Source organism: Sus scrofa, chromosome 2, assembly GCF_000003025.6.
Source record: "Sus scrofa isolate TJ Tabasco breed Duroc chromosome 2, Sscrofa11.1, whole genome shotgun sequence".
In the NCBI taxonomy this organism is placed as follows: Eukaryota; Metazoa; Chordata; class Mammalia; order Artiodactyla; family Suidae; genus Sus; species Sus scrofa.
Window position 1 is genome coordinate 2,865,373 of NC_010444.4, and position 17,849 is coordinate 2,883,221.

The following is a 17,849-nucleotide window of genomic DNA, read 5'->3' on the forward strand; positions in this document are numbered from 1 at the left end:
CAGAATGACTGGGGCCCGAGTTTTGGGGATCCGGAAACTGCCCCGTTCCGGGAGTGGGCTTCAGCTCCGAGTGCGGCAGGCGTCCGTGCGCCCGCCTCTAAGGTGACTTTGCAAAGGAAACGTGGCAAGATGGTCCCCTCTGCCGTGGCCCAGCCGGCAGCAGCACACACGTCACGTGGCCGGTGGTGGGGGGCTCCGGGAACGGATTCCACAACAGGGCACCCAGCACCAGCCCTTCTCTTGGGGGCTTCCGTTCCAAAATGAAACAAAATGGCATCACCTCCCCAGGAGAAGAGACATCTGTGTGCCGCGTGTGCGGGGAAACCATTTGGAAGTTTGATCCCAGATCCTCCGCGCGGTGCTGGGGGGTCCCGCACCTGCGCTGGGGAGCCCTCCCTCCTTCCCCGGTGGCCCCACCTGCTCTCTGACAGCAGCCTGTCCAGAGGGAGGGAGGCAGGAGACCTCTGTCCCCGTGTGTCCGTGACTGTCTGCGTGGTGGTTCCCCTCCCCCCGCCCACCACCCCCGGCCGCTCCTGAGCTCCCAGCAAAGTCCACCTCTGGCCCTAGAGTGCTGCTCTGCTGCCGTGGGGCCCGGAAGCCCGGGCTCGCTCTACTGAGGAGCAGGGGGCCCAGGCCTCCCATGGATGCTGGCCGCAGAGTGGCCACAGAGAGCCGGGCCCCCAGCAAGAGAGAATTCATAAGCGGATTCCAAATCTGCAGCCGCCCACGGGGTCAGCGTTCTGTTCCGTCCACGCTCCGCATTGAAGTCCCTTGGTTGCGAGTCTACGTGGATGTACATCTGGCGAGTGGTTCCGTGTGGTGTTTCTGTAGCTCCATGTGGTTCTGGGGGGAACTTTTCCATTTTTAGAACTGAAAATGTTTAGTCACGGATGCTTTTAAAGAAAATGACAGGCGTGTACACGGAGACATGTACAGGGGCGCACGCTGTCCTCTGTTTTCGCAGGGGACGGCACGGGGGGACGGTGGCTCCAGAACGCCGCGAGCTCCCTTGCTTGTGTTGCTGTTGACCCGTGTCAGCCCTTCCCCGGCAGAGCTGGCCTGGACCACCCGCTTCCCCCGGAGACGCAGGGCCCTCCTTCTCCCCGGGCCCCGGTGGGGGGAGGCCTGGGCCGCCTGGGAAGCACCTTCTGGGCTTGTAACGCGGTATCACTTGCCTTCCCAGCGGATACGCCCATCGAAGAATTCACGCCAACGCCGGCGTTCCCGGCCTTGCAGTACCTGGAGTCTGTGGATGAAGGCGGGGTGGCCTGGCAAGCCGGACTAAGGACTGGGGACTTCTTGATCGAGGTAGGGACACAGGTGTCTGGATCTTTCCGCCTGGGGAGAGCGCCGACTCTCTTTGGGTTGGGGTCCGTGGTCTCGGCAGCGTGGCTGGCGGGGGCTGGCGTGGAGGCTGCCCTGGACAGGTCGTGCTCGGTTATGTCACCCACTGTGGGTGCCGATTCCTGCAGGCCGGGCCCGGGTGCTGTCTTTGAGGCCTTGGCTGTAACGCGTTGGAGCGTCGGGAATCCACGTGGAACTTGGCCATTGATCTAGAAGAAGGCAGAGAAAGGGAGTGGCCCTGATGTCAGGGACACATGTGGATCTATGGTTGGCCTTGTCGCGGCTGTTGGCACAGACCCCGGGAGGGGCCGTCGCCCGTTTTGGTGCCACGGGGGCAGGTTGGGAAGCACTGTATCGTGCCTCTTGCTTGCATGCGGTCTGTGACGTTGGGGGCATAGAGTCTGTTGGTTTGCAAGACGAGGTAACCGGCCCGTCGGATGGATAATGGCCTTTAAAGACCACGGAGCCTGGGCAAGAGGGGTGGCTGGAGTTGATGGTACCAACAAGGAACTTTTAAACTCAGACGCTTTGAAAACCAGCTTTGGCTCATGGCCGAAAGGAGGGCGCGTCCCCTTCATTTAAAAAAACTCGCTGGATGTGAGCACCCGCGTGCTTCAAGCCTCACCTGGGGTTGCCGTGTTGGCGTGTGTGAGGCACACAGGAGAGGCAGTACCTTGACAAAAATCATTTGTAAGAGGTTTGCTGGGTTCAGGCGTCCCCTGTGGGGAGTTGAGGTCCCCTGGCAGAGCGTTCCTCGGGGCTAACCCGAGCCCCGTCTCGTCTGCTTTGGGAAGTAGAGTGAGTGTGTGCTCTCCAGCCGGGCTCCGTCTCGGTGCCTCCGCCGTGGGGCCGGCCAGACACTCGTTCATTCTGGGAAGGAGGCGATCCAGGCCTTGGCGAGATGGCCACTGGGAAGCCGTGTCTCCCCGAGATGCCTAAAGCTTCCAGGGGTCTCTCTGGGCTGCAGATTCGCTCGTGCTTGGAGAGGATGAGAGTGATGAATGCAAATCTGGAAGGGACGGTGCTATTGGAGGAGAGAGAGCCAGGTACAATGGGGGCGGGGCTTTAACTCATCCCAGGCATCACGCGTCTGAAAGAGGTCCCTAAGTTATTGTTGGCCAATCAGAGCCTGGCTCCGATGAAGGCTTGGGCTCCCTGGGTTCTTGTCCATTTAAATGGTGGGAGGCACGCCCACCGTTTCAGTGCGGTGCGGGAGCCTGGCACCCACTCTGGTTCCATGGGTTAACTCGATGTGTAACCTCATGAACATGCAGAGAGACTGGGTTGAATCATCTTCCGTAGGATGCACTTGTGATGTAAGCCCCTTCCCGTGTGCGTGCGTGTGTGTGCATGTGTGTGTGTGAGACAGAGACAGAGAGAGGCGGATACTCCAGGAGGTTGACAATGCTGTTGCTGGTTCTTGGTTTTGAATAATAGATGAGAGCTGCAGATGCAAGAACCTCCCTGGTAGTTAGGCTGCTCGGATCACCTCCTTGATAAACGAGTCAATAAAAGAAGCGTGGGGCTGCCACGGAGCGTGCACTGGGCCCACCCCTCTCCCAGGAAGCAGAGCTGTGTTGGTTGGCGGACGTGTCCGCAGCGCACGCCTGGGCAGGGCAGAGAAGGCACGCCATCGGGTCGGATCGAAGCTTCCGTGCAAATCGGGAGCGTTCAAGAGTTTCTGTTTTCACAGCCCCTCGTCTGATACTGCCTTTAACCTCTGATATGCAAATGTATTTGCTGTGTTGGAACAGGTTTATTTTCTGGGCAACCTCTGAATTCCAGGATTCTAGGAATGGTTGGCCCCAGGCTGCGTTTCATCGGTGTTATTATGTATCAGATAAGTCGGAGGAGGAGTGGGCCCCAAACAGTCCCAGGCCCTTCACCACAGGTCCTGCTGTAACGGGGCAGGTGGGGGGCCGGGGGGCTGGGACCCTCACTCCTTCCGGTTCATTTCAAGGCTACCTCGTGGGGCTCAGAAGTTCTCCTTTAGGTGCTTGGGTTTAAAAGAGTGAGACTCTCCATCGAGTTGGTTTCCTCGTTACCGGATTCAGCCACCGAAAGAGTTTCATCACTTATAGCCTTAGAGGTGCATGTTTTTCCAGTAGAAAATTTCCTTTTTTTTTTTTTTTCTCATTGAAAAGCTTTAACCTTGGAGGGAGTGTTTTGGGCAGACTCGCGTGTTTCAGGTGGACCTTTGTTTGGGCGGGAAGCTGTCCTGGAGGCTGGGGCTTCTGGGCTCTTGGTCAAGTGCAGGGCCCTGTGTGGAAGCTGCCCAAAGGGCAGGCAGACTGTCCTCCCCACCCCCACCCTCTCGAGAGCCTTCCTTTCTCTCGTCCCCGGGAAGGAACCCAAAGCTTGTCAGGCTTGCACTTTCTCTGTGAAGAGGCACGCTGCAGCTTGAACTTGGGGATTCAAGGGCCGCTTCCAAAGGGAACGTTCGCTCTTCAAAGACTGCAGCGTCCATGCAAGTTCACTTCTCCTTCTTGGACTTTGCCAGAATGCCGACCTCGTCATCTTGACGGCATGGGGCCCCGTGAAGGGGCATCTCCCTCATGCGTGCGCTTCTTGGGTGCTCACCGTCTGCAGGTTCCCGCTCTCCGCCTTGGTGCGGGAGGAGCCTGTCCTTGTGTTGTTGGGACAGTGTCTTGGCTGACCACGCCCCTCCCTCCCGCCTGAAGCCAGCGCTTTGGGTGGAGGGGAGTTCCGTGCAAAGGCTGTCTTCCAGCTGGGAATTCCCATGAGAGAGGCTGGAGTCAGCAGGTGTTGTGCAAACTCATCTCAGAGGTGGGGGCAAGGAAGTGGGTGTTGCGTATACGGGGCCGTGGAGCCTGCGCTCCGTAGACCGTGTGCGTGTACCACTTTCAGATCAGCTCCATGTGCCAGAATCCCCGCGTTGGCCCATGACACTGACGCTTCCCCAGGGTGCTGTGGGAGCCGAGTGTCCCTGTGGGCACCCCGGGGGGAGAGTGGTCCCAGAGAGAGAAGCAAGGCGGGGAGTTGGGCAGCCCCCACCCCATGCGGGTCAGAGGTAAGGTTAGGGCCTGGCTCAGCCAGGCATGGCTAAGGCGTATGTCCCTTTGGGTTACAGCGGGAAACCTGATTAATGGCAACGAGGCTTGCTGGTGAGTTTAAACCAGAGTTCAGAGGCAGAGTCGACCTCGGGCACAGTGCCTTGAGCCCTTCGTCCCCCATTTCATTGGGATTATCTTGGTGAAGGCTCCTCACCCCCAGGAGGTGAGGCAGGAGAGGCCGCTTACGGGAGTCGCAAGGAGAGCAGAGGCGGCCCGTGCTCGACGTGTGGCATCGGGTAGTTAAGGAGACAGGGTGGTTAGGACGTCCTAGCAGGCTTCCCGCTGGCACCCAGTGAACTGGAGCACCGTCATCCCCGCCCTCGAAAGCTGGCTGGGCACCAGGCTCACCCGCAGACCTTTCAGAGACACGGAGGCCTGGACCCAGCCCATCCCCACGAACACAGGAGCGCGAGGCAGGAGCACGCGTGTTCGTGACGCTGCCAGGGGCTCTGGTGGGCAGGCAAGACCATGGCCTCTGGCCTCGCCGGGCTGGCTCTTTGAACCTGTTGGTGGAAGCGTCTATCAAGTGAAGAGAAGTGGGCACTACACTCATCTCCTGTCTCAAGACCGGAACTGGCTTTCTTCCATACGCCTCCCCAGGTGGAAACCAAGGTTTGTTTCCTGCACGACTTTCATCGACCAAAACACCCTATATCTCAAGAATTTGCTCATAAACCACAAAACAGTCAACCTCAAAAGGGGAAGCAGGGTTTACAACAGATACACGCAGAGGCCCGTGTCTCATGTACAGTGATGGCCGGTGTATCTGCCGGGCCCGGCACCGTCCCTTCTGGCCCTCACCGTAGTCCTGCAAAGACGCATCAGCGTGATCCCCACTTTGCAGGCGAGGAAACCGAGGCACAGGCGCGTCAATCACTTGCCCACGGTCATACAGCAGGTGAGCCGAGAAGCTGAGGGTCCGACCCAGGCTGTCTGACTCAGTGAAGCCAGAGCTCAGAGGTCCTGGGAGACACTTTGATGTGCTGGGTGTATGCATGGCCCCAGAGTGAGAAGAAACACAAGCAATGAGCTGCCAATTTTTATTTTCAAATTAGCAAAAATTTTTTACTAGAGTGTAGTTGACTTACAGTGTTGTGTTAGTTTCAGATGTGCAGCAAAGTGATTCGGTTATGCATACACATGTCTGTTGTTTTTTTCCCATATAGCTTGTTACAGAATATCGAGTCGGTTTCCCTGGGCTGTGCAGTAGGTCCTTGTTAATTACCTACTTTATATACAGTAGAGGGTAGATGTTAATCCTAAACTCCTAATTAACCTCCCTCCGACAGTTTCCCCTTTGGTAGTTGTAAGTTAGATTTTGAAATCTGTGAGTTTCTGCTTTATAAATAAGTTCTTTTGTATCATTTTCATTAGATGCCACATGATATGATATTTGTCTTTCTCAGTCTTACCTCACCTAGGGTGAGCGTCTCTGTGTCTGTCCATGGTGCTGCAAATGCCATGATTTCATTCTTCTTTATGGCTGAGTAATATTCCATTGTATATACACGTACCACAAATACGTTTTTTAAAAACAGCCACACCCATTGCTGGTGACAGCACTCCTAGGTTGCTGTGTGAAAGAATAAATTGCCACACACTTTTTAGACATCAGTGTGACTGTATAATAAGAACCATAAAGCCGAAGCAGGAACTTTATATCTAGGAGTCCATCCTAAGGCAGGAGTTCCCATCGTAACTCAGTGGTAATGAACCCAACTAGTATCTGTGAGGACGCAGGTTCGATCCCTGGCCTCGCTCAGTGGGTTAAGGATCTGGTGTTGCTGTGAGCTGTGGTGTAGGTTGCAGACATGGCTCAGAGCCTGTGTTGCTGTGGTTGTGGCATAAGCCAGCAGCTGTAGCTCCGATTTGACCCCTCGCCTGGGAACTTCAATATGCTGCAGGTGTGGCCCTAAAAAAGCAAAACAAACAAAAACAGGCAGAGTCACAGTGCAGCCAAAAGAAATAGGTGGAGCTCGAGGGCAATGGTTAATCATATCTGTTGGGGATTCACAAGAGAGCAATGAAACTCATGCTCACAAGAAGCTCTTGAGATCAACAGGAAACGGTTACCTTATATTAGGTGAAGAGGGCAGAATTAAAGTTATCTGCACCATATCATCCAACTTATACCACTTTCCCCCCAAAATAAGCATAGGAAAAAAAAAGGAAAGGGGGTATTAACCCCTCCTGATGAGATCATACATGATTATTTTCTGTTTTTGTAGGCTTCTTTCTATTTCCCAAGTTTTCTGGAACGATGGTATTACTTTTTGACAGGCATTCATTTCAAAATAGAAATTATTCCTCAGAAGAAGCTACTTGGTGCAGGTGAGCAGTGTCTCAAGCTCTGTGACCACGAAGTTACTGTTTGTTTTCCGGACAACAATGCTTTCCCGGCCATTAATTATTTTCCTGGGGCCAAGCCTCCACAACTTAATACACTACTGAAGACTCCTATGGTTTTTGTGATTGTTTTCTTCGTCCTGAAGTGGCCAATCTTGTTTTCGTGTTAATTTCCCTAAATAGGTTTTTCCCTTGCAATTAAAGCAGGCAGCAGTATCCTTCATCCTTGAAAAGTGATGCTTGAGTTTGCTAATTACTTTTTCCTCATACTAAATGCTGCACTAAAGATGGCCTGGAACTGGTTTATAATCTTGGTTTGCGTGCAGGGAGGGTGCAGAGGGATGCCCCGGTGTGTCCCTTAGAGACCGTTTGAGTCCCTTACCAAAGTTTGTCAGGCTGCTACTCGAGACTCTGGACTTGGAAAATGTAACGCAGACGCGAGGGCACGTTTGCCCAAACCATCACTTTCACCCCAGCGGGAGGCGTGAACAACCCCGTGATAATCGGTCAGCGTTCCCAGCTTCAAAATTAAGTGGTACGTGGAGGAGAGCGAGTCAAGTTCAGGTTGTTCCTGGTCAGTGGTCACCCACATCCCTCTCCATGAGCACGTGCCTCCCGGGTGTCAGCACCCCCATCAGCAGAATGGGGTGTGTGTGTGTGTGTGAATTAAGTCACTGGAGATGAACTGCCCCCATCCCTTGGTGTATCCATGGGGAACTGGTTGCAGGACCCATGCGGAGAGCAAAATCCACGGATGCTCAAGTCTCAGAGTCAGCCCTCTGCATCTGAGGAGTCCATACCCACAGGGTGGACCACTGCAGCTACAGAGGACCGACTGTGTGCTTACTGCAAACATCTGCATCAGAGTGCACCCACCCTGTTCGGACACGTGTTGTTCTAGGGTCCACTGTGTGTGGCGCAGGAGCTCCGGGCTCGTGGGCTGCTGTTAGGACGTCTTGGCTGAGAGCTCGTGGAGGCCAGTGGTGCTGGGCACAGAGCGTTTGGTGTTTGTGGCTGATTCTTCCTGTCCTTCCTCATCATCAATGATGCCCAACTCCAAGGAGGAAACCAGGGGACAGATAATAGCCAGAAGTCATAACGTCATGATAACGACAGGGGACTTTACCCCTCTGGTTTCGAGCAGGTAGCAGTAACAGAGCACTCCTGCCATGGGCCAGAAACATTCTGTCAGGCACTTCCAGCCAAGAGCACCTTGGCGGTAGCTCCCCGGTGCCTCTCTGCTGAGGGGCTCATCAGCTAATGCAGGCACCTGCCCCGCCCCACCTCAACCCCCAAATATCCTTGGCAGGCACGCCTCCCGATTTGGCTTGAGCCTCCGCTCCCAGGGCACTCCCTGCCTTGCTCAATCTTGTTTTGGCACCAGTCGAGCTTTTAGGTAATCTTGGAATTTCTGTTCAGGATTCCCTTTTTGCCCTCTAGCGACAAATCCCACGGCCAAGGCCAGAGCTCTCTGTGGTCTCCCCGGGGCCAGCACCCTTGTTCAGCCTTCCCACACAGCTCGTGTTTCCCTAGCTTGCTTTTCAAGATAGCATGAGAGGCTTTGTCACATGTCCTGCCGGTGGCCTCTGTGGCCAATCCAGGAAGTCTACCAGCTCCCCTCACCCCCCAAATTCTTAATGTCTTATTTAAATCATTCTAAATGGGTATTTAATTCAACAACTACGTAAAAGAGCAAATGCCAGCTGATGTTGGCAGGAAGCTAGAGCGACGCGTGAATTTTTGACTTTGAATCCCGCAGATAGGTCAGTGGTGAAGTTTTGTTGATTTCATGTTAAAGACAGGCAGAGCCCAGTGGCTGTCCTGGGTCCCTCTGGATGTGGAGTGTTTCTTTGCTAAAGTCCTGTGGCTTCTTGCTATGCTCATTTTGGAAAAGGCTCGGGTCCCCTGGCTAGCTTTCCACTCCAGTTTCTCTGCTCCTGGTCTGCCAGCACCTGGGCAACTGCAGGAGGTGAAGCTGTGGTGAGGCATCTCGATCTGCCTCTCCATCCCTTTCGCCTTTGCCAAGTTCAAGCTTCCAGCCACCTTCTCAGAGATGGTTGAAGAACATTCCTTTAGTAGCAAATAAAAGTCAGCAGAGAGGAGCTCGGCTGCTTTTGTTGTTTGCCTTCAGAAGAAGCCAGTGCCCAGGGCGAGCTGCTATCATTACCGTCTTTGTCCTCCGCCTAGCACTGGGGGTCTCTGCTGTCCAAGGCCATAACACTGGGTCTTTGCTCTCTGGTTCCTAGCATTGGGGTCTTTGCTGCCTGAGGCTCATTGCACTTAAGTCTTTGCTCTCTGAGGCCTTAAAGAGGCGACTGCTCTAGGAGGAGCCTCTTCAAGGCTGGGAGGCTGGATCCCCTTCCTCGGCATAGACATAGCCCCTCCTGCGCCTAGAGCATAGTTCACTTTGTCCTCCATATCTGACTGAGAACAGGTGGTCCAAGCTGGGAACAGCCCAGAATCCTACTGAGAAGGTGGATGCGGGCAGCTTAGCGATTGCGGATCTGAAGTCTTGGCTCGTTCATTTTGGGGTTCTAATTTGAAGCATCAGTGATTTCAATTTCAGGCTAAAAAAAGATTCAGAATCACTTCAGGGGACCATGGCTGCTGTGCTCAAGGCTCCGTGGGACTGGCAGATGGCCGTGCGCTGGGTTGGATAGAGACGGAAAGGAGCCACGGTCAAGGGCACAGGCTGTGCATTGTGATCTGGGTTTGAATCCAGGCTCTCACCTCTTCACTGTGTGAACTTGGGCAAATCCTTCGTCTCTTGGCCTCAGTTTCTTAAACCAAATAAAAGTGTGTGTGAAGCGTGAAATTTCTGGCAGGGGGAGCTCTCGGAAATTGGTGGCAATTGTACACATCATTTTTGCAACTTCATTCATTCATTTCTGCAGTGCATGTTGGGTGCCTACCAGGTGCTGGGCGGGCGTGTGCTGTGGGGAGGAAAGACGTGTGTCAGACACGGTTCCTCGAGGAGCTCGCTGTCTGGAAGAAGGGCAGAGAGTAGACCATGACGAAGGCCCCCGTTTCAATCATGACAGGCCTTCACAGGGGAGGTGGTGGCACGATGCTGCGAGGAGTCAGTGGGGTTTCTACAGGCAGAACTGGAGAGGGAGGGCTCCAGGGGGAGCTCAGGGATCAACCACATGCAGAGTGGATTTGAGGAGTGGCCAGATGTCGAGGGGCTGAGGGTGATGGGCTGGTCCGGGAGGGGGGCCTGGTATGGCAGTTTAAGTGGGTGCAGCGCTGCATGGCTGGTCAGGGGTGCTGCTGACCTGTCCAGGGTGCTGAATCGCGGCGGGTTTGGGACTGTCCCGGGTGCTGAATTTAGCTGGGGGTGGGGGGCGGGCGTAGCGTCCTGGGTTTAGACCTGTCCGTGGTGCTGAATCTCTGCTGGGTGAGGACCTCTCCAGGGTGCTGAACCTGAGAGCTGGAAGGAAGGACCCTCCCATCAGGAGGGGCTTGGTAGAAAGACTCAGCACTTGCCCACCCCCATCCCACTCCCTTCCCCTCCTGTCCCTGTGCCCTGTGTGCTTGGCCTTCCTGGGTGCAGCAGCTTGTGATTCAGTGAGTGTGCTTGTCTCCTGGTGGAGACACCTCTTCTGTGAGCATCTGCCACGTCCTGTGCTCCAAGCCAGCCCTAACTTTGCCACTGACGTCTCAGCTCACATGCCACCTTCTCTAGGAGGGCTTCCCAGGCTCTCTCCGGTGTCCCTCACTCTAGCACTCACTTGGCGTGCCTCCTTCTCCATCAGAAGCCTCTGCTGTGTCAGGTTCTCCCGGAATGCCTTCCTCCCTCTGGGCTAGAGAGCCTGCTGACCTGGTCTCCACTGTGTGTCCAGTGCCCAGCACAGTGTCTGAGGTGTGAGAGAGGCCCCAAGACACGTGTTCAGGGGTGGACATGCCTGGAAAGTAGGTGTTTTATGCCCATTTGCAGGTGATAAAACTGAGAGATTAGGTAACCTGCCAGGGCCCCACAGGGAGAGCCAAGTCTAGGCTGATTCCACAGCTCGAGTCTGGCTGATGCCCTCGGTAAATCCCAGGTCCCCGAAGTGTAATCTTGCCTTGTGATGATCTTCCTCAACCCGGGAAGGAGGCTCTACACCCAGCCCCAGTCCACACAGGGCGAGGTTGGCAGGCGGCATGGTGAGCTAAGATGCCCACCCAGGAAGCTGGTGGCTCAGGGTTCTCTCCTGGGCCCTGATTGAGACCTCCTGGGTCTTTGCCACCCACCCTCCCTCCCTGGCTTCCTCCCACTCACCCACCTCCCAGTGAGCTCTGCAAGCTCTCGTTAGCATTGATTTGTCTCTGTCTGCGGTGCCCTTTTGTGGGGAGTTTCATGATACAAGCAGTTAGGTTGGCAAATGAACTGAAGGAAGGCCTTGTGCTAAATGCCCTGTAGAATCTTTTAATTGATGGAGTTTGTCAGTTTGGGGAATTAGAGTGTGTGTGTGCCAACAGGAAAGAGGATTGAAATGAGAAGGGGCGGGAAGGGGACGTGAAAGGCCCCAGTTTCCATCGGAGGCTGTAAAATCCTGGAAACCGTCTCCCCACTTTGATGCCACCACATCAGGCACCTACCAGCCAGTTTTCCACTTCTCTCTACACAGGGCCTTCAGTTTCATATAACAGTTTTCAGCGCACCTGCTCTGTGCTCAGCCCTCTGTGGGCAGGGCTAGGGGTCACGGAGATGCAAGGAGGCCATCCAGGTGTGTGGGAGGAGGGAGGCCCGTAAACTTGGCTGGTGTAGAGGGAGGAATGGGTTATTTGGGTGGCGAGGGGCGTGGCACATCAGCCTTGACCCTGGCCTCTCTTCCTGGCCTCCCGAACGTGCCGTCCTTCCTCTCATCCTCAGCTCTTGCCCGCACCGCTTGCTCTCTCTCCGACTTTACCCCTCTGCCCCTTCCTCCTCCACCTGTGTAACTCCAGCTCACCCTCAGATCTCTGCCCGGTGGCCTCTCCTCAGGGCAGCCCCCCCCAACATTCCCCAAGACACCTGTTCGCAGTACCTGTCACTGTCCTTGCCTGATCTGAAGGCTCCATGAGATAAGGGGCCAGCCGGAGCCGAGCATGTGGCAGGCACTTGGTCGGTGCATTCGATGAGGGGAGGGAACAGCCTGGATGAAGGCTCCGAGGCAGGACCGTGCAGGGATGTGAGGAAGGTGTCAGGAGGCCCAGGAGGGATAAAGAGGATGGGCCCCCAGGTCAGGGAAGGCTTTGAATGCCGAGCAGAGCAGTGGGACCTCCCTCTGTTTCTGGAGGCGTTGCAGCAGGGAATGCCCACGGCCTGCAGATCCCCAGGCTGGGGCCGTGCTGAAGGAAGGGGGCAGAGGGACCAGAGTAGAGGCAGCTGCCCCGAGAGGCAGGTTAGAGCAGGGCTTAACAGCACAGTCCCAGGAGGCAGCCTGTCTGGGTCCAAACCCAGCTCCTCTACTCATGCGCTGTGCGGCCGTGGACATGTCACAATGCCTCTCCGGGCCTCGATTTCCTCCTCTGCAAGGTGGTGGGAACAGCACCTGTCTCGTAGCGTCTCGGGAAGGTTAAGTGGAAGGTGAAGCAAGTAGAAGACCACAGGCGTGAGCTGAGGTGTCTACGCAGGAGGAACCATTGCTGTTACTGTCGCTGCTGTCGTTAGCCCGTGGGAGGGGTGCAGAACCTTCCCGGCCAGGCCCCCCCTCTTTCCCAAGGCAGGGTCTTGCCCCATGGAGCCCCTCCCCCGTGGTGAGATCATGAGGGCCCCAGGCCCCCCAGTGCGCAGCGTGGTCCTGGGGCTGGGCTGGGCTGGGAGAAGGAAGGCAGGAAAAGAATGCTCTGCCCGCGAGCTGACCTGGAACCAGCCACCATTCATGGCCACCCTGGCCGAAGGCTGCTGGGAGCCAGGCCAGTGCTTGATGGTCTGATACAGGGACTCAGGTGTCCGACTTTCTTCCCAGTGAGGATGCTTCCTCCTCCACCCATTCCTGCTCGGTTTCCGGCATCGGCCGCCACAGCTAACACAGCTCTAAGCAGGTGCTGACGCCTTGAGGCCTCATCAGAACCCCGGGAGGGAGGTTCTCACCGTCCCCGTTTCCCACGTGAGGGAGCCGAGGCACAGGAGGGTCGAGCTAGCAGCCTCGGCCTCCCAGGGCTCCTCCATGGCAGGCTGGGACTCCAAGGCTGCCTGGCCCTCGTGCGATGTCCTGACCACCCACTCCTCGGCCGCTCACACTCATAATAGGATGAGCGGTCAGTACCAAGCGTGGTCCCTGTGTGGGGACTGTCCCTGGTCCCTTCCTTCTGCTACAGCCACTGCCCCATTCTCATCCCCAGGGAGAGTTTCCTTTTGTCATTTCTTCCAGAAGAATCTTCAGAAAAGTCTAGGCTTTGCTATGGCCTGTGGGACCCTGTGGCTGCCGGCCTCCTCGCCCATCCAGCTGGTGCCTGCTCTGCAGCCCTCTGTGCGTCCCTGCTCTCCTCCTGGGACACTCCCCCGTCTTGTGCCAACAAGGGCTCCCTTGTGTCAGGCGTCTGCTCACGTCCCCTTTTCCAGAGCCTTCCCTGACCCCCTTTATCTAAATGGCACGAACCCCCCCGAGTCGCATGCCATTGCCAAAGGACATCTCTCCTCTTATAGCTTTGCCACCTGTCGAGTCTTTGTGACAGGAGGGTTTGAGTTGTGGTTGCTCAGCTGCCTTTCCAGAACCTGAGTTCCACCCGAGAGCAGGGCCCTGGGTCATGCCAGCCCCGGGGTGACAGCTTCTGTTTGGGGAGGTGGTGTCTCTCCCCCAGCCCCCCTCCCCCCCCATCCGGGCCAGGAACGTGAAAAGCAGAGAGGAGGGGTTTGACTGACCCATGGCGGAGAGCGCCAGCCCTTCCATGGGAAGTTGCAGAATTCTCTCCGAATGCCCACTTGAATCCCACGGACTTTCCAGGGGAAATGACAGGAAGCTAGAGTCCAGTCTGCCCCCATGGGTGCCTGGTGACCAGTCTTTGCCATGTTGTCTTTATGGCAGGTGTAAGTCGTGTCCTCCGGGTTAAAACAGGGACATAGAGAAGCCGAAGGAGAAAGAAGGCTGGTGGCACCCGCGGACGCGGTTGCTACCATGTGGTTTGTTTTCTCAGGTTGTATGTCCCTGCGTGTGTCTGTTAGAGATACATTTTGTCACACGTGTAGTCTTTCCCTGCTATGTATCCCTTTTGTTGTGATGAACACACACACATACCGTAACACGTATTATTTTAGTCTAGTGGTATTGGGTACGTGTCCCATGCTGTGCAACAGGCACCTCTGTCTAGTTCCCCCCCCCCCAAAGACAGCCCTGTAGCCATTCAGCAGTCACTCCCCAGCCGCCACTTCCCTCAGCCGGAAGCCACCACTGAAGCTCATCTGTCTGCTGAGTTGCCTGTTCAGGGCTCCTTTAGACACGGACTCCGCCAGCATGGCCTTTTGTGCCAGCTCCCGTTTACTCAGAGTCCTGTTTGCAAGGTCCATCCACGTTGTAGCGTGTGTCACTGCTGTGTTCCTCTTCTGGCCAAATAATATTCTGTGTATGAATAAACCACCCTTTGCTTTTTTTTTTTTTTTTAAACGGCTGCCCTCGCGGCATATGGAGGTGGCCAGGCTAGGGGTCAAATCGGAGCTGCAGCTGCCGGCCTGCAGATCCGAGCTGTGTCTGTGACCTACACCACAGCTCACGGCAACACCAGATCCTTAACCCACGGAGCGAGGCCGGGGATTGAACCTGCGTCCTCGTGGATACTCGTTGGGTTCGCTACCGCTGAGCCACGACAGGAACTCCTGAATCACCCTTCGTTTATCTGTTCATCCGTTGACGGAGCCTCGGGTCGTTTCCACCCTTTGGCTGTTGTGAGTATAATACTTCAGTGACCAGAAGAGCACCAGGGTTTGTTTGCGTCCCTCTTTTCAGCTTTTGGGGGTGTGCACCTGGGAGTCGGCTCGCTGGGTCCTCGGGGAACTTTCTGTTTGTCTGAACCGTTGACCCAGACTTGGGTTGAATCAACAGGTGCCCAGTGAGCGCTTAGTGAAGAAGCCAGGGCAGAGGGAGGGGGCACCCCGCCCCTGGCCCACGAAGATGGAACTCAAGCCCACTGGCCGTGTCATGGCTGGACAGTGTACATGCAGACTTCAAATAACATAAACAACAGTGACGACAATGACAGTAGGACATGCGCAGATTTCTTGAGCACTTCTGTGGGCCAGGCTTTGTTCTCTGGGTTTCATGGGCATGAACCCGCTTCATGCTCAGTTGTGTTTGGATGTTCCTAACAGCAACTTTTTCTGCACAAGGAGGCCAGGGCACAGAGAGGGAGCCTCACTTGCCCACAGACACAGAGCGAGTGAGTGGCAGGGCCAGGCTGTGGCCCAGGCAGGGAACTGCTTCAGAGCCCACCCCATGAGCATCTCTACCATATGGTAGAATAAGGGCCAGAGTGAATGGGCTGGCCAGGCAGGGACTGTGGGTCAGGAAAGGCTTCCGGGAGTGGGGACAATAGAACTGGCTTCCCAGGGGAGCATGAGATGAGACTTCCACATAGAGCCTTGTGCTCAGCATCCAGAACGTGGCCAATCAAAGAATGGGGCCTCGAGAAGTGGGCACCTGGGGGGCAGTGGGGCGGGGACATCTCCCTGAGCTGTCATGGCACCCAAGCTGGTCAGGGCACCCATGACATCCAAGGGCTGCACCTTCCCCAGGCTGGTGGCTTTCGCGAAGCAGGCACATAAGTCTGTGGCCCTTAGATTATAGAGGCTGAGCCTAGAGATGCTAGAATCAAGGGCCAGAAGGGCCAGGCGACTGCTGGCTGGGATGGCAAGCAGGACCGTGAGGACAGGCAGACGCCTGGTTATTGGTAGCTGGTCATCCTGGAGGTCAGAGGGGGCCACCTGTCAGGAGGACCAGAGGTGGGGGAATGGGAGAGCCTTAGATGAACGGGGCATGGGTTACGTCATCCAGAGCAGGCAGCGGGGAGAGCGGTTGCAGGAGCGGGGAGGGCCATTGGCAGCTCTGAGTGATGGGTGTTCACCCAGACCCCAGCGTTCACAGCCAGTTGGTCAAAATCGACGTCTGTTGACAGTGGTCAGCTGAGTGGACCACACTGGAGGACGCTCTAGGTGGATGTCTCAGTTCACACTGCTGCCAGCACTGGGAGATCGGTTCTTCTGATGGTCCCGTTTTGTAGATTTGGGAAGTTAAGTTCAGAAAGATCATGCGATGTGCCCAAATTCACACAGTATTCACCGTGGGGCTGGGCTTGAACCTGGAGCTGGGACCCAAGGGCTGCAGTGTCCCCTGGCACATCTTTCCAGGGAGGTCCTACTGCCCAGCCCAGAGACCCAATTGGAGACAGCGAAGTAGTTCAGGTCTTGAGGGGAGGCACTGGCGAAGCAGATTGAAGCCCATGGAAGGCGAAGGTTGGAGGATCCCTCCAACTGATTGGAGGATCCCTGGGGGGCTTCCTGGAGGAGGCGAGGGGAGCAGCCTTTCAACATCAAAGGGAGTCAGGTAAGGATGAAGGCAAAGCAAGCGTGCCCATGCCCTCAGTTCTCTCCACTGTGTTATTCCATAACTTTCTCTACAACTGGCAGAGCTCGATTCAAACTGGCTCAGCATGTACGGGGAATTTACTGGTAGGAGTAATTGAAAATCCCAGAGGCATTTGGCAGCAGGCCTGGCTGGATCCAGGTGCTCAGTGGTGTTCCCAGGATCTCACCCCCTGTCTCAGTTTCCTTCTGTGCTGGCCTCATTCTGGGTGGGTTCTCCACGCGAAGGTGGTGCCCTGGGTGTCCAGCAGCTCCTGGTTCTCCTCCTGTCCTCTGAAGAACCCCGGCAGGAAGAGAGTGTGTCATCGGCCTGCCTTGGGCTGGGTCAGCCTCCTTGGCCACAGGGACTGAGAGTGGGGGTGAGAGGGCTCCCAGAGTTTCACATAAGGGAAAGGGGAAGACAGATTGCTGGGCGGGCAGATTCAGCAAAATTTGAAAATCATTTTAAGCGTGAACTGGACCATGTGGGATCAAGTATGTATCTGGGTTACATATCTACAGACTAATTTTGAGCAACTTTTATGTAGGGCCAGGCCTGGTGGCTGGGAGAACAGGCTTTAGACCTGGTCCTTCCCACAGAGCGTGGGGTCAGGATCCCTCCCAAGCCCTCACACCCAAACAGAGGGCACCAGACGTGGCATTTCCTCCATCAGTATTTTCAGAGGGAAGGAAGGAGTGGAGAACATGAGCTGGAGGACAGAACTTCCTGGCTGTCCCAGGCAGCACTGAGAGGGCAGCCCCTGGGACCATGCATATTGGGAGGGAGAAGCTGTGCCCATGCTGTACCATTCATTTTGAAGGTGGGGGGGCCTCGTTGAGCACCCTCGCCTAGGGGTGGGGACAGACTTGTGGTGAGTGAGTATCTCAGCTCAGGCTGCTGTAATAAATTACCGTAGACTGGGCAGCTTAGACAATAGACCTCTATTTCTCGTGTGTCTCATTTATTTCGGGAGGCTGGGGAGGCCTCTCTTCCTGGCTTGCAGACAGGGGCTAGAGAGGGAGGGAGAGCCTCTCTCTGGCCCCTCTTCTTCCAAGGCTGCTAATCCCATCACAAGGCTCCATCCTCTTCTAGCCCTAATCTCCCCCTAAGTGCCCTACCCCCAGGTGCCATCACTTTGGAGTTAGGATTTGGGAGTGACACACACGTACAGTGTGCTTGGGTAGCGAGCTCCTGGGGCCTTTGACCTGCTGTGTGAGGCGAGGCCGTGTCTGAAGCAGCCTGATGGGCGGTCTTTCCAGCCTGAGACTCAGTTGTTTACACTGAGTGGTCTAGTTTAGGGAGACACAGCAGCTGGGGACACCAGAAAGATGACCATCTCGGCCACTGGCCACTGCGAGTTGCTGGGGTTCACCAGGGCTGGGACACTCAGCCCTTGGCTGAGCACTGGCCGTGTCTCAAGAGGGAGGTGACCACTGGGGCTTTTCACACACGAGGCTCAGGTGGGCTTGGTGAGCGCGATGGCTTTGAGAGGGAGAGACGGGGCAGGTCTCAGACCCAAGTCCAGCTCTGGGTTGGTGGCTCCTGAATACTGTGTGGTCTCCTCCTG

General features: G+C 55.9%; 1 protein-coding gene across 1 annotated transcript in view; it reads left to right on the forward strand.

Annotated features, from left to right (window-relative positions):
* SHANK2 (SH3 and multiple ankyrin repeat domains 2) overlaps window positions 1-17,849 on the forward strand; it is a 499,107-nt gene that overhangs the window by 347,520 nt on the left and 133,738 nt on the right. Inside the window, 1 exon segment of the mRNA XM_021082645.1 lies at window positions 1,184-1,308. Within this exon segment, the coding sequence (XP_020938304.1) occupies window positions 1,184-1,308 (125 nt within the window).